At 39.3% G+C, this 18097-nt stretch overlaps 1 protein-coding gene across 5 annotated transcripts in view; it reads left to right on the top strand.

The window, feature by feature from the left end:
• LOC136856946 (uncharacterized) overlaps positions 1-18097 on the top strand; it is a 317012-nt gene that overhangs the window by 244329 nt on the left and 54586 nt on the right. For all 5 annotated transcript variants that reach the window (XM_067135234.2, XM_067135233.2, XM_068225017.1 and 2 more), the window contains one exon: positions 2853-2980. In XM_067135234.2, coding sequence (XP_066991335.2) covers positions 2853-2980 — 128 coding nt within the window. The remainder of the gene's footprint in view (positions 1-2852; positions 2981-18097) is intronic.

The raw sequence follows: 18097 nt of genomic DNA, 5'->3' as shown, positions 1-18097 counted from the left end.
AATGTAAATGCCCTTCACATGTTTAGTACCCGAAGGACAATTAACACGTCAGGTTTACGCTGATTTATTTTGTCGATCACCTTTATCGCATATAGCCTACATTTATTTCAACAAGTCCATCCAAACGCTGACTTTCAAAAACTCTGGAAAAACATCAGTGCTGCTCACTTACTTGCTAAAATGCAATATACATGGTATATGGTAGTCTATGACATTTTACCAACAAAGGAACGGCTGTATCGAATACGAATGACTGAATCGGACTCCTGTTCATATTGTGCTCAAGGTGACCCAATACGTCACAGACTCACCACTTCACTGAGGATCATTATTACACTTGAAACGGATAACTGTACGAAAATTTCGCCCAAATATTCCATGTACAGACACACGGGCGTTACGATTTTATTTATATAAATTATTTCTGGCTTCGGTAAAGATGTATTTTTGTTTTGATTTTACAATTATTTTGCTTTACGTCCCACCATCACAGATAGATCTTATGGTGAAGATGGGACACAAAGGGGCTAGAAGTGGTAAGGAAGTGGTCGTGGCCTTAATTAAGGTACAGTCCCCGTATTTGCCTGATGTGAAAATGGGAAACCACGATAAACCATCTTCAGGGCTGCAAACAGTGCGGTTCGAACCCACTATTTCCCAAATGCAAGCTCACAGCTGCGCAATCCTAACCGCACGGCCAACTCGCTCGATCATTGTTGTTTTGAGGGATAAATTGACGTTTAGGAATATAGCTTCTACTATCCATTTTGAACTCCGGTCTTATTCATTTTGTTGATACTCTTTCGGTAATTCATTATTGTTCACTTACAATACCGACAGGATTAGATATCTAGACCTGAGTTGCTCATCTCATTCACACTCCCATTGCCTATATTTTGCTCAAAACTCCCCTTCTTCATTATAAGGCTCATTAAGTGAATTTCATGTACTTTAATCCCTTGTAATACGTAAGAGTTTTTTTTTCTATTTGCTTTACGTCGCACTGACACAGATAGGTCTTATGGCGACGATGGGATAGGAAAGGCCTAGGAGTTGGAAGGAGGCGGCCGTGGCCTTAATTATGGTACAGCCCCGGCATTTGCCTGGTGTGAAAATGGGAAACCACGGAAAACCATCTTCAAGGCTGCCGACAGTGGGACTCGAACCCACTGTCTGCCGATTACTGGAGACTGGCCGCACTTAAGCGACTGCAGCTATCGAGCTCGGTATACGTAAGAGTATAAAAAATGTAGCGTACTGTGTTTTAAAATGGCTGGTGATATCAATGGTGGAAATTGGTAAGGGTCCCATCATTATACCTATTACAAGCACTAAAAAGTACAAATAAAGTTATTTACTTTACTCTATAAGTATGCATCATCTTTCAAGGTATCTTTCGATTTTTGAAACAAATTAACTTAGAACTAAATAAATACATGTATTATGCAATAATTTTATACTCATAAATACTCAGTAAATACAATCAATTGGTCATTAATAAGAAAATAAATACATCCCTGACATTGGCAGTCGGTAACCATAATTGATTAATTCCCCTGGCTCGGGGGCTGGGTGCATGTGTTGTCTTCATCATCATTTCACCTTCATCACGACGTGCAGGTCACCTACGGATGTCAAATCAAAAGACCTGCACCAGGCCTCTCCGGAGGCCACACGCCATTATTATTATTATGATTGGCAGTCGGTACCTGACGTTGTGTTTAGTTTTACCTTGGTATGATCGCTGAAAATTAAATAACAAGAGAAAAATTAAACATAAAAATTATGACTATATGCATGACGTAATTACACTAATAAATACCCAGCAATCGACTGGAAACCTACCTAAGATCAGCAGGAAAGAGGAGAATGGAATATTATTCCAAATTTCGGTCCGGTCTCGAAGCACTATGCTTACGTGTGTTTACAGCAGCGGCTCGTGACCAAATTTTCAGAGGGTTCACAACAAAATTTGTGTTCACATCTCAAATATACCAAAGCTGAATGCAAATAAGTACAAAATCACTTACTTAAATAATTTCACTAAAATTTTCTTGTACGGTTTCTTCTCTACTCATAATATGGTAGAACCCTTATAACCGAGGATGCATTTTTCCAAGACTAATCTGTGAGTGTACAAGAGAACGAAAATTACGACTGCCGGGCTGAATCGCTCAGGCTTTGTCTGAGGCTGAGGCTCTGGCTTTCTGATCCCGTGATTACAAACACTTGTTCAGAATTAGATACTAGCGAAATCTTCCGGCGATATAATGAAATAGTTTCTGGGAGCGTGGCCAACAGTAACAGGGGAGGTGGCGGACCCTTGTGGTCAACTGTAATACTATCTCTGGTTTGAGGGTGTTTGTAGATGGAAAGGCACATTCCTTACCATGCTCCTCGCTTATAGATATATCTGTGCATAAACCATAACGTCATCTCCATGTGCATGCGTATAGTGTCAAGGCTCGTAACAAAGTCTCCAGTGTGCTCCCTGGCATTTTCAGTCGAAACGAACAGCTCTCAGTGTAACGGAGCTAGATATAAATTGAATGCTTTCGATCGATTGACGAAATCAGGTCGAAAAAAGGAAACAATTTTGAATTACTGGTATCCATGAATGCGTGAATATGCGTTAGAACTGGGTGTTCACGTGCTCATGTGCTCCTGTGAGCCCACCGCCACTGGTGTGTAATAATTGGCTTCTTCTTGAACCAGGTACATAGCAGAATAATATCTCATTGCAAGCCGAGACTCGAGAGCGTTCGCAAAGGAAGTCAAATATTAAATTTAATATTAGATAAAATCTGACTGGCTAATAAATTATTGCTAATCTCTGTCTTGTTCTGTTCCAGGCCGCGCTTGGTTTTGTCAAGCGATTGCCCACTGGAAGAAAATCGACAGTTGCTTGGCTTTGTTCTGGTGTTCTGATAAGTGAGAAGTATGTCCTGACAGCGGCTCACTGCCCAACAAATCCCCTCAAGTAAGATTACTATCATTTCTGAACAGATTCCTACAATAGCACCATAAAATCGACTACCCCTAAACACCTCATTCCTTGATCCAGCTGGAGGAACCAAGTCCCTGGTGGTATGCATCAAATAACTAGGGTTCGGATGTTTAGTTGTCAAAATGGGAAAACAAACTGACAGATTAAATATGTAAAATAAGCACTTCAGATTTAAAATTAGCAATTTAAAATAACATCAATAATTGTATATGCTTATCTCAGATCAAAACAGTGTACACTTTTATGTGTACACTCAATCACTCTGATCTGCATTTAGGGCAGTCGTCCACGTGGCAGATTCCCCATCTGTTATTTTCCTAGCCTTTTCTTAAATGATGTAAAAGAAACTGGAAATTTATTGAACGTCTCCCTTGGTAACTTATTCCCATCCCTAACTCCCCTTCCTATAAACGAATATTTGCCCCAAGTTGTCCTCTTGAATTTCAACTTTATCTTCATATCACACACTACCACAGGCCATTCCTTCCAAATCTCAGTTTTCTCGTTCACACTCCCATTGGACGTACAAATCAACAAATTACACTTTGCATAGTATAACAATGGGTTCCTTTTCCTTTCTTTCAAGATTCTACGTTTTCCAACTTTGCCTGTTATCAGACAAAATATTTTTCATTGCTTAAAAAACTGTTCCGTTCGGCTGATGTAAGAGGAGCGTATTTAAAATGAGGCAATGTAAATGAACTACGTCTGGGGTTGTTGAGAGATCACCTTTTCGACGTTAGGAAAATTTGCCTTATTTTCCAGACATATGGAACAGCTACAATTAAGCTTCTTCAACAATATTCATTGATGAGCCAAGTCGCCTTCCTCTATTTTAAGCGGAAATTTCAGCATAATCGGTTGCTATGAAAATTAGATCGCTCCTGACACTGGTAAGGGTGAACAGTTCTTTCGCCCCACAAATTGATGTAGCATGAGCGAGAAGGGGTACGGTAACCACTTCAGATCTTATCGAATAGTTCAAACCATCAGAGATCAAAACTGGCTGTGGAGGAAGGGCGAGATCATGAGTAATTCCGTGAAGGTCTGGATTCGAGATGGACTTTTCAAAAATTGCACCTTAACAATTGAAATTAATTTTTCTACACCGGGAAACGAACTACATACTTCCTCTGCAATTCTGTAAAACCTACGTGCTAAACATGTCAGATGAATCATTTCATGGACGATCATTTTCATTTTTCTACTGTTCTACATATACTGTACCCGCTCAAAGCCTGAGTCCCAACCAGCATTTATCTCAGTGAGTGTTACGGTCCGAATCCATCGCAACTACTACTCAATAAAAATATAATGTTTTGAGATATAAGATCTCAAACTAAGTGTAAGGGCGCCATCCAATCAGTACTACAGGGTTGAACGGGACACTTTAATCTTTATCTTTAAGGCTCATCATAAAACACACAAATTATATATATATTCAGATCAAAGGGAAATTATGAAGGCTCCGTCCTAGGAATGGGGACGGATATTTAAACGGTCACCAAGGGTTTAATATTCTACAAGAACAAGAACCTGGAACTGTTTCCTTGCAAATGCTAAAGGAGCATTTATTTAAGTAAACAAATGAAATCTTACACACAATCAAAATCTGTTGACCCTTGATTTGCCGGTAATTTGGCAAATTATTCCTGAAAAATGATTACATAATATTTGTCACTTTTGACCACCCTTCCATTTTGGTGGTAGAACCGTTGATATCTGAAGGTATCAGATTTACCTTCGTTAACACCATGACCATATTTGATCATGGACCGAGAACCTGTTGGCTAAGTAGGCGCGATCACATGGACCATGTTATCGCCTCTACTTTAATTGAGATGAGACCAACCCGGGAAACTACAAACTCTCCCGGGTTCCTAACCAAGATATGCTAATCGTTAGTTGAAGGAATACGACAAAGGGACTCTAACCTAATGGTCCAGATGTAGGGATTTGCCTTCATTTACACATATTAACTTAACTTATTATTTACAACCAATTGACATTATTTCGTTAATTCGCCAGCTGACTTCCCTAGTATCATCCATCATCATCATCCGAAATAATAAGAAAATTAAATAAAATAAAAAAATATTTTATTAAATATTATTTTATTATTATTATTATTATTATTATTATTATTATTATTATTATCTGTGGAGATCATGATTATCGTAACCCGTAATCATCCTCGGACTAATATTTCAACTTTTCGCGATTTTATTTTATTTTCATCTGAAATAAATAAAAGTACCTTCGTCGATAATTCTTCTTCTCCTTCTTCAAATATTCTCTTTATTATTATTATTATTATTATTATTATTAGTTAAAAATCTCAAATTGTTCATTTCAACTCCCAACATCATAATTATGTCCAAATTTAAAAAAAGTAAATTCTTCCAAAAATAAAAAGTACCTATTTTTATTTTTATTATTATTATTATTATTTTAAAAAAATATTATTTTCGCCTGTTACACGGTAGTCCACTCTTAATATGTTTAACGCATAACCCCTTTTTCAATTCCTATTTATTTTGGCACTAATCAATCCAGATATGATTTACTTGGAATATTATTATTATTATTATTACTTCTTTCGAGAATCTTTATTTTTATTCCCCATCTTTATAATTTGGTCACATACGTTCTCTCCCAAACAGAAATCACCAAGATCCGAATTCACATCGGTCAGGACATAATAGTGTTCGAATCCGCCACCTTATTTTCGTACTGCCGTTAATTCATGGAGGCCATATGCTCCTAAGACAATTCTCAAATCCCATAACATCTCGCAGTTGGGCAAATACCTCCAATCTCCGCAAGTGTTAAATTATTCCTTCCTTTTTTCCATTTTGAAGTCCATTTATCCATTGGAACTCTTCAAAACATTTCACCAATTAACCCTCGGTGTGTGGACTCTATTCTACCACTCAATACACCGGTATATAAATACAACCTCTATGTGGGCCTTAAGATCCATCTATTTCTTCATCAACACCAGTACAATTCATTTTCATTTCGGGCCGGATTTCTGTCCCACAAAACTCCAAATCTCAACCTTTGGCTCAAATCCCTCTGGATCTTAAACATAGCGTGACCATATTATAACAGTGCCTATCTCGTTTCTACCAAAATTATTTATGATTATTATGGAGTCCAAAAAAACGTTAAATCAAACATTTAGTGTTAAAACTGGATTCACTGCACAAATTATAATTATTCACGGCACAGGTGATCTCCACATTTAAATTACTTTAATTTGCAATCATACTATCCAACTAGGCCCGTGCCTTTATTCTCAAAGATTATTATTAAACACGCCTTTACACATTACCAAATTCTAATGTCCTACTTCGACCCATGTACAGACTATTATTATTTTGTCCACTGGCGAACTTCGCGATGTTTACACACATATCAATGGACTTCATTCCGTCCCACAACAATTTAAATCACTTGGCAATCCTACCTCTGGATTATCTTAACAACATGCCTTAATATCTATAAAAGTTCCGATAACGGAAACCCACTTTGGAAGCACTCCGAAATGAATATTTACATTATCTTTATGTGAAACGTGCTCCATAATATAGCAAACAACTCAAGCACTTGAATGAACAACTCAACCCAACTATGCTCTATTTAATAATCAAAATTATGGTGAGTGCTTGATCTACTCTACATTTTAATTTGTCCCTTTGTCTATCTATCTTTGAATTTATACGAGCCGTAACGGCTCGTTTCACAATCAAGTTACCATGATAAAATATGATTTCCTCCCCCTAACGATAGCTATCTATTAATACATTAAAAGGTACTCAACTCTGCCATTGTAGTCTGCTAAAACCGGACGAGAAGCCATAGCCCCTCCGGTTTTTAGCAATGCATCTCGCTGGTATTCATGCCAGCTTGAAGAATTAATCCTTGACCCTTTCCAACTTTACACATTCTGAATAAAAACAAATAAATTAACTGTTGCACTTTGGAATAATTTCCACCCTAAATTCTATTCACAAATTTTACACTCTCGGCCTTGTATCTAGCCCACTTAATGTAAATTTACATTCTTCATTCCTTTCCCGGACACTAGGAACATGGGATACCTCGGGATCCCCTTTACAACGGCCCGTGCGCGCACTTGAATTTCCCGTCTCACGTTCGTGTAGCTGACCAGGTATCAGTTTAGAATCGACTGTTTACTAGGTGACATAAACACTCGTGACCGTTCTCATGTAACGCACTTCCTAATCTGTTGGTAGAATCTCACACTCCGTAAGTTATGCTTTACTGAGTCCTGTCTATTTGAAACACTTCATACTAGTATACTGCTCCATACTGTATTATGAGCTACATCAAGTCATGAATCACTGTACTATGTAACAATATAATACTTCGAACTCTACTCCATGAGTAAGTACACACTCGCACCCCTGGCGTAGTCACGGCTCGAACACACTGTCAAAAGTAGTCACGTACCACGGGCGTGGTATCCGCCCGAACACTTTGTCAGAAGTACTTCCGTCCTAGTGTACGACCTCATATTTATACTTGTATCCCCTCTCTTCCGAGTTCAATGGAGGTCATCCTGGGATGCACAGTCCCGATATCTTCATACGACAGTTTGCAGTTTGGCCGGTGGCTTATATATATGATCCAATGATGTAATTATGTTCTCAAATGCTCTATACCAATTCTCAACTATTATCGTTCGCTGGTAATGGATATATTCGCGAATTTAGCTGCCGTAACCCGGCTCGGGGTTTCGCGCTCTATTGTGGCGTCCTTTGCTTTCAGCCAATGAACGAATAGCGTCCATGAATTCTCAGAATTACACCATGCAATCTCCCGCAATTATTAACTTTATATAAGTTTTATGGTATAGTAAGGCTCCTAAATTCCACTTTATTGTGAATCGATACTTGACTTTTTTCTATAAGTTTAATCCACGGAGTTAGCCTCGCTAGTGCTTCTTACAATCCGAAGTTGTCGCCTTGCTTTGGTCAAGTGAATTTTTCCATTGGTCCACCTTACCCACGTGACCGGGAAGGCTCATATTTTTTTCTTCTAGTGCCAACCCCGTGTCCCACTCCGGCTAGTTACATGGAGATACCTCGCCATCATTTCTCAGAATTTTGCACACGGCTCCCTGCGCTGTTGCTACTACCAAGACTGCCCCGGGCTAGGAAAACTTTGGCAACAAGCTAGCCTCTCTCTTTCCTTGTTGTGACAAATTCTGAGAAACCTAATTCTGTCCCCCCATTGTGTTTGTTAATCTCACTGGAGACAAGAGTCTGTGGTATGGTGAAACCTGCCATCTCGGCCTGGCCTGTTCTTACTGTCTGTACAGTAACATACTATTTATTCTGAACATGAAATATATATTCCTCAATAATTCATCATAATTACAATTGCATGACGCTTATCATACCCCCACCAGGGTGCATTATTTCCCACGCTACGTTTAAAAATTTTGTGCATACATGAAATTTTTAATAACTTTGGAATCACTATAGCGTCATCAATTATTTTCTGACATCCTTCTAAACTCAAGCAGTTCCTTGGCTTCAACAATCTCGTTCCGTCGTCGATGATTCTCCTTTCGAAGTGTTTCGTTCTCTTGTTCTATCTGACGAATCATTGCTATGAACTCCAGGACGTCGCGGTCTAGGTTTCCACATTCTGAACATAGTCTGGCTATTGGTGTAGGCCGGATCATATTTACATCTACTTCCATGGCTTCTTCTTCTCCTACGGCATCTTCTTCTTCATCTCCTTCCCCCTCTTCTTCTGCCTCGTCTTCTTCGTCTTCTCCGCCTTCTTCAATCCGCCTCGTCTCCTACTCAAACTGTCTAGTTTTTCTTCTGGCCCCTAGTTGACGTTCGTTGATGAACCTAGGGTCATTTGGATTCAGCGAGCAACCACCTTCATTTTGAAGCCTCGGTGATCTGTCCGTGCAGGACGCGTTCCTATCCCCTTTGCGAACGCCTTGAGCCTCTTTACTCCAGTAATCTTCAAGATACCGCTTCGATTCCTGCTCCAGCTCCTCCATGTTCTGTATGGACGCCTCTATGTAGGATTTGTCTTTATCACGATCCCACACACTACATGGCCTGTCTTCCTTTCCGCCTTGATTCCTTATGGCATCCTTCCATCTCCTATTGATCTCATCAATATCTGGCCTGCTCTCCTGATGTCTATCCTCCAATTCGTCATTTGGCTTCTGACGAGCTGTATGCTGGGATGGGTTCCGTCCAGGGTACGGGTAAGGTCGACTGTTATTCCTCCTTCCCTCATATCCTCGGTATCCCCTATCTCTCTGGAAGTTTCCCCGGTACTGCGGTCTTCCTTTCTCCTGAAATGTCCCTCGGTTGTTCCATGGTCTAGGTTGCCAATTTTGTTCATACGTTCTCCCCTTAGAAGTTGTTAATTCGCGACTGGTGTTCGTGCTCTGGTCTCTAGTGTACTCTGTTTTCGGGCTTGTCCCCATCTCAATATTATTAATTTGCGGCTCTGACGATCGTTGGTGCCTACCATTTCCGTGATGGGTCGTCTGGTCAAGTTGCCTTAACAGACTTTCCGCCTGTACTGCAGTGCGTACATTGGAAGCAATCAGCATTCGTTGAATTTCAAACGGCAACTGCTTCGCAATAGCACTTATGAGCTCGGTCTCACAGACCGGATTGTCCAACTCGCGCATTTTATGAAATTGTGCGGTGAAGTACTCGGAGTACTTTGTTGGCGCAGAAGTAGAGTATCGTCTCGAGTATAACTCTAACCTGAGATTCTGCTGCGACTCCATACTCCAATACTTCTGTAAGAAGGCTTGGCGGAACCCCATGAAGTCGTCAAAGGTGTAAAGAAACGCCCTGAACCAAATCGCTGGCGCTCCGTCCAAAAATTTTTCCACTGTCCGCAGTTGTTTTTCGGCAGGTATTCTGTGCTCTTGGATGTAATTCGTGATCTCCCTGATGAACCATTTTGGTGTGATTTGCCCTCGAGAATCGAACTTGGGAGGTTTGTCATCTGACATCCTAATAAAATGAACTATAGGAGACGTCGCATGGTTCGCAGAAGCCGACGATGATCCGTCTCCCATGTGGAGTTTCGAACCTGTCGTATCAGCTGCCAAGTTTTCCTCCTTCATCCTATTCAACCCTCTGTTCTCTGGGGTCTCGAACTCCCTATACTCTAGGTTAAAGTCTCGAGTACCGGACCTGTCCTCGTGCGTTTTTAATAATTCCACTTCCTTCCTCAGTTCATCTATTTTATCCGCGTTGACATCCGCAATGAACTTAGTCTTAAACTGTCTCTCTACGCACTCTTCCAGTTTAATGGCTAATTTTCGTTCCAAATCTTCGGTTTCCTGCTCCCGTATTTCAAGTGCTTCGGTCGCTTTGATCAGCTTATCATTTATATCTTCACAAGCCTCCAACCTGTGATCTAGACTTTCGATCCGGACTCCTGCATCCTCTAATTTGGTTGAAACCTCACGATTATTTTTGATGGATTCAACTTCTGACTCCAGAACCGAAACCTTCGCTTCCGTACGTTGGTGGTCAGTACGTAGCGTTTCCACGTTTTTCACTACTTCGTCAGTTTTCCGTGCGGTTTGAATGATATGGCCTTGGATCTGAGACCTAATCTCCTCCCGTCCTAGCCGACACTCCTCTCGCATTTTGTCATTCTGTGCCTTTGACTCATCACGATCAGCTGACATCTGGATCGTGATTTCATTGAGTCCTGCCACTAGCCTCTCCCTGATTTCGTTCCGATCCTCCAATGCTTCGGACCTAACTCGCTCTACCCTCTCGGTCACTCGGATCAGACTTGAATCGAAATGTTCTTTCATTTCCTCCTTCGTCTTATGACATGCCTCGCGTACCTGGTCTAGCCCTCGGGTAAATTCCTGTTCGTAATTTTGACACGTGGTCCGCACTTCACCTATTTGCTCCGCTAACTCCATCTTACTGTTATCACACGTGATCCGCATTTCTTCAAATTTCTGTTCTATAGACCTATTAGTTTGTTCAATAGACTGCTTTAAAGAATTCTTACTCTGTTCTATCGACCTATTAGTTTGTTCAATCGCCCTATTAGACTGTTCGATAGACTGTTTCAAAACATCATTGGATTGTTCATTAGACCTTTCTAACGACTTAAATTGAAGAGCCATAGCCCTCATCATATCCGCCATCGTAAGTGATTCTTCCTCTCCTACATGTACATCCTGGGATATCTCCCCCTCTACATCAGACATTCTGAATTTATATAATAACAAATTAGGGCCAAACGGCTCCTCGCCCTACAGTACTACGTTTAACAGTTGGTCAAGGTCCTATCATCTAACGGTTCAATACTCGAATTAAATTTCTATTTTCTTACCACAATTTATATTCAATCACTCGTATCATACAACGAGTAGAATAAGGACAACAAATCTTGCTTGGTTCCATCCAGAATAAATACGTGTCAGACACATATAGAAAATAAATTTTAAAACTGTTATGTCAAACACCACCTAAAATTTTTGGCATAACACCGCCGTCTCGTAGCTTTAAATCTGAAATAAATAAATTCTCGTCGACAGTTCCAGTTCTCATTCCTGTATTAACTTGGAGTTTGGTACCAAGTATAAATTTTACCATATTCTCCTTGTTCCTACAATATACTCCTACTGCCCTTTGGTGAACAAAGTGTGGAGCCTCCACGTTCGCAGATATAAAATCGCATCAGAAATTTTACAAAAAATATTTTACTAACTGATGAGCCCAACACCTACTTCTGTCATCCTATAAAATGAGTCCCGTTCGGAAATTACTACTAGCCTATGCTATGTTAATAAATTTCTGAACACAATGACCGAATAAATAAATGAAAAACAAATGAAATGTAAACATCCAATTTAATAAACAAAGTATTATAACAATGGGGTCATCTCGTACACTAGATGATGCCATCACTATTTAGATTTACCTTTCTAGATCTGAATAAATGCCTCCCAACAACGCATAACCGTGATGCGGTCTATAATTAATTCAAATACCCATATTGGGTTTAACTATCATATAATCAGCCCAAATGTTTAAGTCCCACGATTGGGTCTAACTATTATGGAATCCGTCCCTTACTTGTGTGACATGATGTCGTCGCTAATGCAACAAAGTTCCGGTTTTTTTTTTTTTTTTTTTTTTTTTTTTTTTTTTTTTTTTTTTTTTTTTTTGCAAAAATTAAATTAAAGTCACACGTTGCTCAAGCATGATGCAATCAGCCCTTCACGTTGGCCGCCATGATGTACCCGCTCAAAGCCTGAGTCCCAACCAGCATTTATCTCAGGGAGTGTTACGGTCCGAATCCATCGCAACTACTACTCAATAAAAATATAATGTTTTGAGATATAAGATCTCAAACTAAGTGTAAGGGCGCCATCCAATCAGTACTACAGGGTTGAATGGGACACTCTAATCTTTATCTTTAAGGCTCATCATAAAACACACAAATTTATATATATATTCAGATCAAAGGGAAATTATGAAGGCTCCGTCCTAGGAATGGGGTCGGATATTTAAACGGTCACCAAGGGTTTAATATTCTACAAGAACAAGAACCTGGAACTGTTTCCTTGCAAATGCTAAAGGAGCATTTATTTAAGTAAACAAATGAAATCTTACACACAATCAAAATCTGTTGACCCTTGATTTGCCGGTAATTTGGCAAATTATTCCTGAAAAATGATTACATAATATTTGTCACTTTTGACCACCCTTCCATTTTGGTGGTAGAACCGTTGATATCTGAAGGTATCAGATTTACCTTCGTTAACACCATGACCATATTTGATCATGGACCGAGAACCTGTTGGCTAAGTAGGCGCGATCACATGGACCATGTTATCGCCTCTACTTTAATTGAGATGAGACCAACCCGGGAAACTACAAACTCTCCCGGGTTCCTAACCAAGATATGCTAATCGTTAGTTGAAGGAATACGACAAAGGGACTCTAACCTAATGGTCCAGATGTAGGGATTTGCCTTCATTTACACATATTAACTTAACTTATTATTTACAACCAATTGACATTATTTCGTTAATTCGCCAGCTGACTTCCCTAGTATCATCCATCATCATCATCCGAAATAATAAGAAAATTAAATAAAATAAAAAAATATTTTATTAAATATTATTTTATTATTATTATTATTATTATTATTATTATTATTATTATTATTATTATTATCTGTGGAGATCATGATTATCGTAACCCGTAATCATCCTCGGACTAATATTTCAACTTTTCGCGATTTTATTTTATTTTCATCTGAAATAAATAAAAGTACCTTCGTCGATAATTCTTCTTCTCCTTCTTCAAATATTCTCTTTATTATTATTATTATTATTATTATTAGTTAAAAATCTCAAATTGTTCATTTCAACTCCCAACATCATAATTATGTCCAAATTTAAAAAAAGTAAATTCTTCCAAAAATAAAAAGTACCTATTTTTATTTTTATTATTATTATTATTATTTTAAAAAAATATTATTTTCGCCTGTTACACGGTAGTCCACTCTTAATATGTTTAACGCATAACCCCTTTTTCAATTCCTATTTATTTTGGCACTAATCAATCCAGATATGATTTACTTGGAATATTATTATTATTATTACTTCTTTCGAGAATCTTTATTTTTATTCCCCATCTTTATAATTTGGTCACATACGTTCTCTCCCAAACAGAAATCACCAAGATCCGAATTCACATCGGTCAGGACATAATAGTGTTCGAATCCGCCACCTTATTTTCGTACTGCCGTTAATTCATGGAGGCCATACGCTCCTAAGACAATTCTCAAATCCCATAACATCTCGCAGTTGGGCAAATACCTCCAATCTCCGCAAGTGTTAAATTATTCCTTCCTTTTTTCCATTTTGAAGTCCATTTATCCATTGGAACTCTTCAAAACATTTCACCAATTAACCCTCGGTGTGTGGACTCTATTCTACCACTCAATACACCGGTATATAAATACAACCTCTATGTGGGCCTTAAGATCCATCTATTTCTTCATCAACACCAGTACAATTCATTTTCATTTCGGGCCGGATTTCTGTCCCACAAAACTCCAAATCTCAACCTTTGGCTCAAATCCCTCTGGATCTTAAACATAGCGTGACCATATTATAACAGTGCCTATCTCGTTTCTACCAAAATTATTTATGATTATTATGGAGTCCAAAAAAACGTTAAATCAAACATTTAGTGTTAAAACCGGATTCACTGCACAAATTATAATTATTCACGGCACAGGTGATCTCCACATTTAAATTACTTTAATTTGCAATCATACTATCCAACTAGGCCCGTGCCTTTATTCTCAAAGATTATTATTAAACACGCCTTTACACATTACCAAATTCTAATGTCCTACTTCGACCCATGTACAGACTATTATTATTTTGTCCACTGGCGAACTTCGCGATGTTTACACACATATCAATGGACTTCATTCCGTCCCACAACAATTTAAATCACTTGGCAATCCTACCTCTGGATTATCTTAACAACATGCCTTAATATCTATAAAAGTTCCGATAACGGAAACCCACTTTGGAAGCACTCCGAAATGAATATTTACATTATCTTTATGTGAAACGTGCTCCATAATATAGCAAACAACTCAAGCACTTGAATGAACAACTCAACCCAACTATACTCTATTTAATAATCAAAATTATGGTGAGTGCTTGATCTACTCTACATTTTAATTTGTCCCTTTGTCTATCTATCTTTGAATTTATACGAGCCGTAACGGCTCGTTTCACAATCAAGTTACCATGATAAAATATGATTTCCTCCCCCTAACGATAGCTATCTATTAATACATTAAAAGGTACTCAACTCTGCCATTGTAGTCTGCTAAAACCGGACGAGAAGCCATAGCCCCTCCGGTTTTTAGCAATGCATCTCGCTGGTATTCATGCCAGCTTGAAGAATTAATCCTTGACCCTTTCCAACTTTACACATTCTGAATAAAAACAAATAAATTAACTGTTGCACTTTGGAATAATTTCCACCCTAAATTCTATTCACAAATTTTACACTCTCGGCCTTGTATCTAGCCCACTTAATGTAAATTTACATTCTTCATTCCTTTCCCGGACACTAGGAACATGGGATACCTCGGGATCCCCTTTACAACGGCCCGTGCGCGCACTTGAATTTCCCGTCTCACGTTCGTGTAGCTGACCAGGTATCAGTTTAGAATCGACTGTTTACTAGGTGACATAAACACTCGTGACCGTTCTCATGTAACGCACTTCCTAATCTGTTGGTAGAATCTCACACTCCGTAAGTTATGCTTTACTGAGTCCTGTCTATTTGAAACACTTCATACTAGTATACTGCTCCATACTGTATTATGAGCTACATCAAGTCATGAATCACTGTACTATGTAACAATATAATACTTCGAACTCTACTCCATGAGTAAGTACACACTCGCACCCCTGGCGTAGTCACGGCTCGAACACACTGTCAAAAGTAGTCACGTACCACGGGCGTGGTATCCGCCCGAACACTTTGTCAGAAGTACTTCCGTCCTAGTGTACGACCTCATATTTATACTTGTATCCCCTCTCTTCCGAGTTCAACGGAGGTCATCTTGGAACGCACAGTCCCGATATCTTCATACGACAGTTTGCAGTTTGGCCGGTGGCTTATATATATGATCCAATGATGTAATTATGTTCTCAAATGCTCTATACCAATTCTCAACTATTATCGTTCGCTGGTAATGGATATATTCGCGAATTTAGCTGCCGTAACCCGGCTCGGGGTTTCGCGCTCTATTGTGGCGTCCTTTGCTTTCAGCCAATGAACGAATAGCGTCCATGAATTCTCAGAATTACACCATGCAATCTCCCGCAATTATTAACTTTATATAAGTTTTATGGTATAGTAAGGCTCCTAAATTCCACTTTATTGTGAATCGATACTTGACTTTTTTCTATAAGTTTAATCCACGGAGTTAGCCTCGCTAGTGCTTCTTACAATCCGAAGTTGTCGCCTTGCTTTGGTCAAGTGAATTTTTCCATTGGTCCACCTTACCCACGTGACCGGGAAGGCTCATATTTTTTTCTTCTAGTGCCAACCCCGTGTCCCACTCCGGCTAGTTACATGGAGATACCTCGCCATCATTTCTCAGAATTTTGCACACGGCTCCCTGCGCTGTTGCTACTACCAAGACTGCCCCGGGCTAGGAAAACTTTGGCAACAAGCTAGCCTCTCTCTTTCCTTGTTGTGACAAATTCTGAGAAACCTAATTCTGTCCCCCCATTGTGTTTGTTAATCTCACTGGAGACAAGAGTCTGTGGTATGGTGAAACCTGCCATCTCGGCCTGGCCTGTTCTTACTGTCTGTACAGTAAGATACTATTTATTCTGAACATGAAATATATATTCCTCAATAATTCATCATAATTACAATTGCATGACGCTTATCATACCCCCACCAGGGTGCAATACGGTGCTCAATTCGTTACGAAAAGGAGGATATCGCTATATCGAATAACCCCCGGTAACAGATACTATAGAACCCGCATAAATAACTGAACAATTGTTGAACAATTAACTTTTTCTAAGCGCTCAGTTATTAGCAAAACTATTTTCTACTATTCATCTTCCACAGGTTCCATCGTTCCTATAACTGCGTTGACGATGCATCTTCCTATCACGTCCGAAGTAGCTTCTATTGAGATTTATATTTTCTTTACTCTAACTTCACTCCGAATATTTTGAAATACACGATCATAACATACTGCCAAGTATTTTTTTCAAAGTGTTCATTCACTGGGTATACTTTATCCAGTGGGCTATATTTTTGTAAGAAGCTTGCCAACGACTGGTTTTAGAGCTTCAAGAAAGGAATTTCAGAATTGAGAAACGCTTAGCACAAATTTAAGTAAAACTGTGACCGTCTGCTAGATATTGCAACAGCTGTTGATAGTAGCGCTAGCTTTTTTTAATCATTATTTGTGGCTTATGCTTGGCCGTCAAAATACATTGTGTTAAAAAGTAACTTAACACAACAAATCTTCTCCATTTGTTGAAAATATATCAGAACCGAACTCCCTAATACAACTATGGAGTTTTCTGGTCAATCCTTTCCGACATACTGTGCCTTTCCTATTCGGAAGTTAGCGGCGATCGTTGTTTGCAGAAAATCAGACCCTAATGTAGGACAGACAGGCTACTTTAGAACAGAGACTCAGAGGAAAGAAATGATGTTGGAAAAATATAAAAAAAACTGCCAGCATCGGTATTTACTAGTTTATTAGGAGGCTCCGGTAGCCTCGAGAATTCCGGGAAATCTCTGTACGTACAAGGGTTGGCGAATTTGTGATCTGTTGATCTCTCGCATTTACCGGCAGTAACAAGTAGGCCTTCTTGTTGTCACAGGATGTCAGACTGTTGCCCTTATAGAGTTAGTAAATAATACACTAGCGGTAACAGCGGCGTCACCGTCTGCGAGAGAAAATTAAAATTAGAATAATACATCAATGTTCTGAAAAGTGAATTATATCAAATTAACGGAGAAAAGTAAATAAATACACTCATGTTCATAAAAACCAGAACAGCTTTAAAGACTGGAGATAGGAAGTTCATATTCGCAGGACATGGGTAGTAGTATATTCTGAAGAAATGATTAGCATTTCAACCATGTCGGCCCTCAGTTCAAGGTCCACATCGATATATCGTCTGGTCAAATGTGCCTGCGGCTCTCGTTGTTGCTATAAACCAAATGTAATGGATCAGTGTGACTTGAGCAGAAGTGCAGGATGTCTCGCAGACGTATGCGAGAACCGTACCACCAAATGAGTGAGTTTGAAACAGGGAGCATTATTGACACGAGGGAACGTGATTCATCCTTCCAGGAAATTGCTGCTCGTGTGGGACGAAGTATGTAAGCAGTGCACCGGGTGTGTACAGAATGGTTCACAGAAGGCCGTAGAACACGATGAGATGGGTCTGGTGGCAATACCCAGAACCCCCTCCCCACCCTCACCCCCTGAGAAGCTCAACACCTTATC

Source organism: Anabrus simplex, chromosome 1 (assembly GCF_040414725.1).
Source record: "Anabrus simplex isolate iqAnaSimp1 chromosome 1, ASM4041472v1, whole genome shotgun sequence".
In the NCBI taxonomy this organism is placed as follows: Eukaryota; Metazoa; Arthropoda; class Insecta; order Orthoptera; family Tettigoniidae; genus Anabrus; species Anabrus simplex.
The sequence above is the reverse complement of the archived record's forward strand: the minus strand, read 5'-3'. Positions and strand labels throughout refer to the sequence as shown.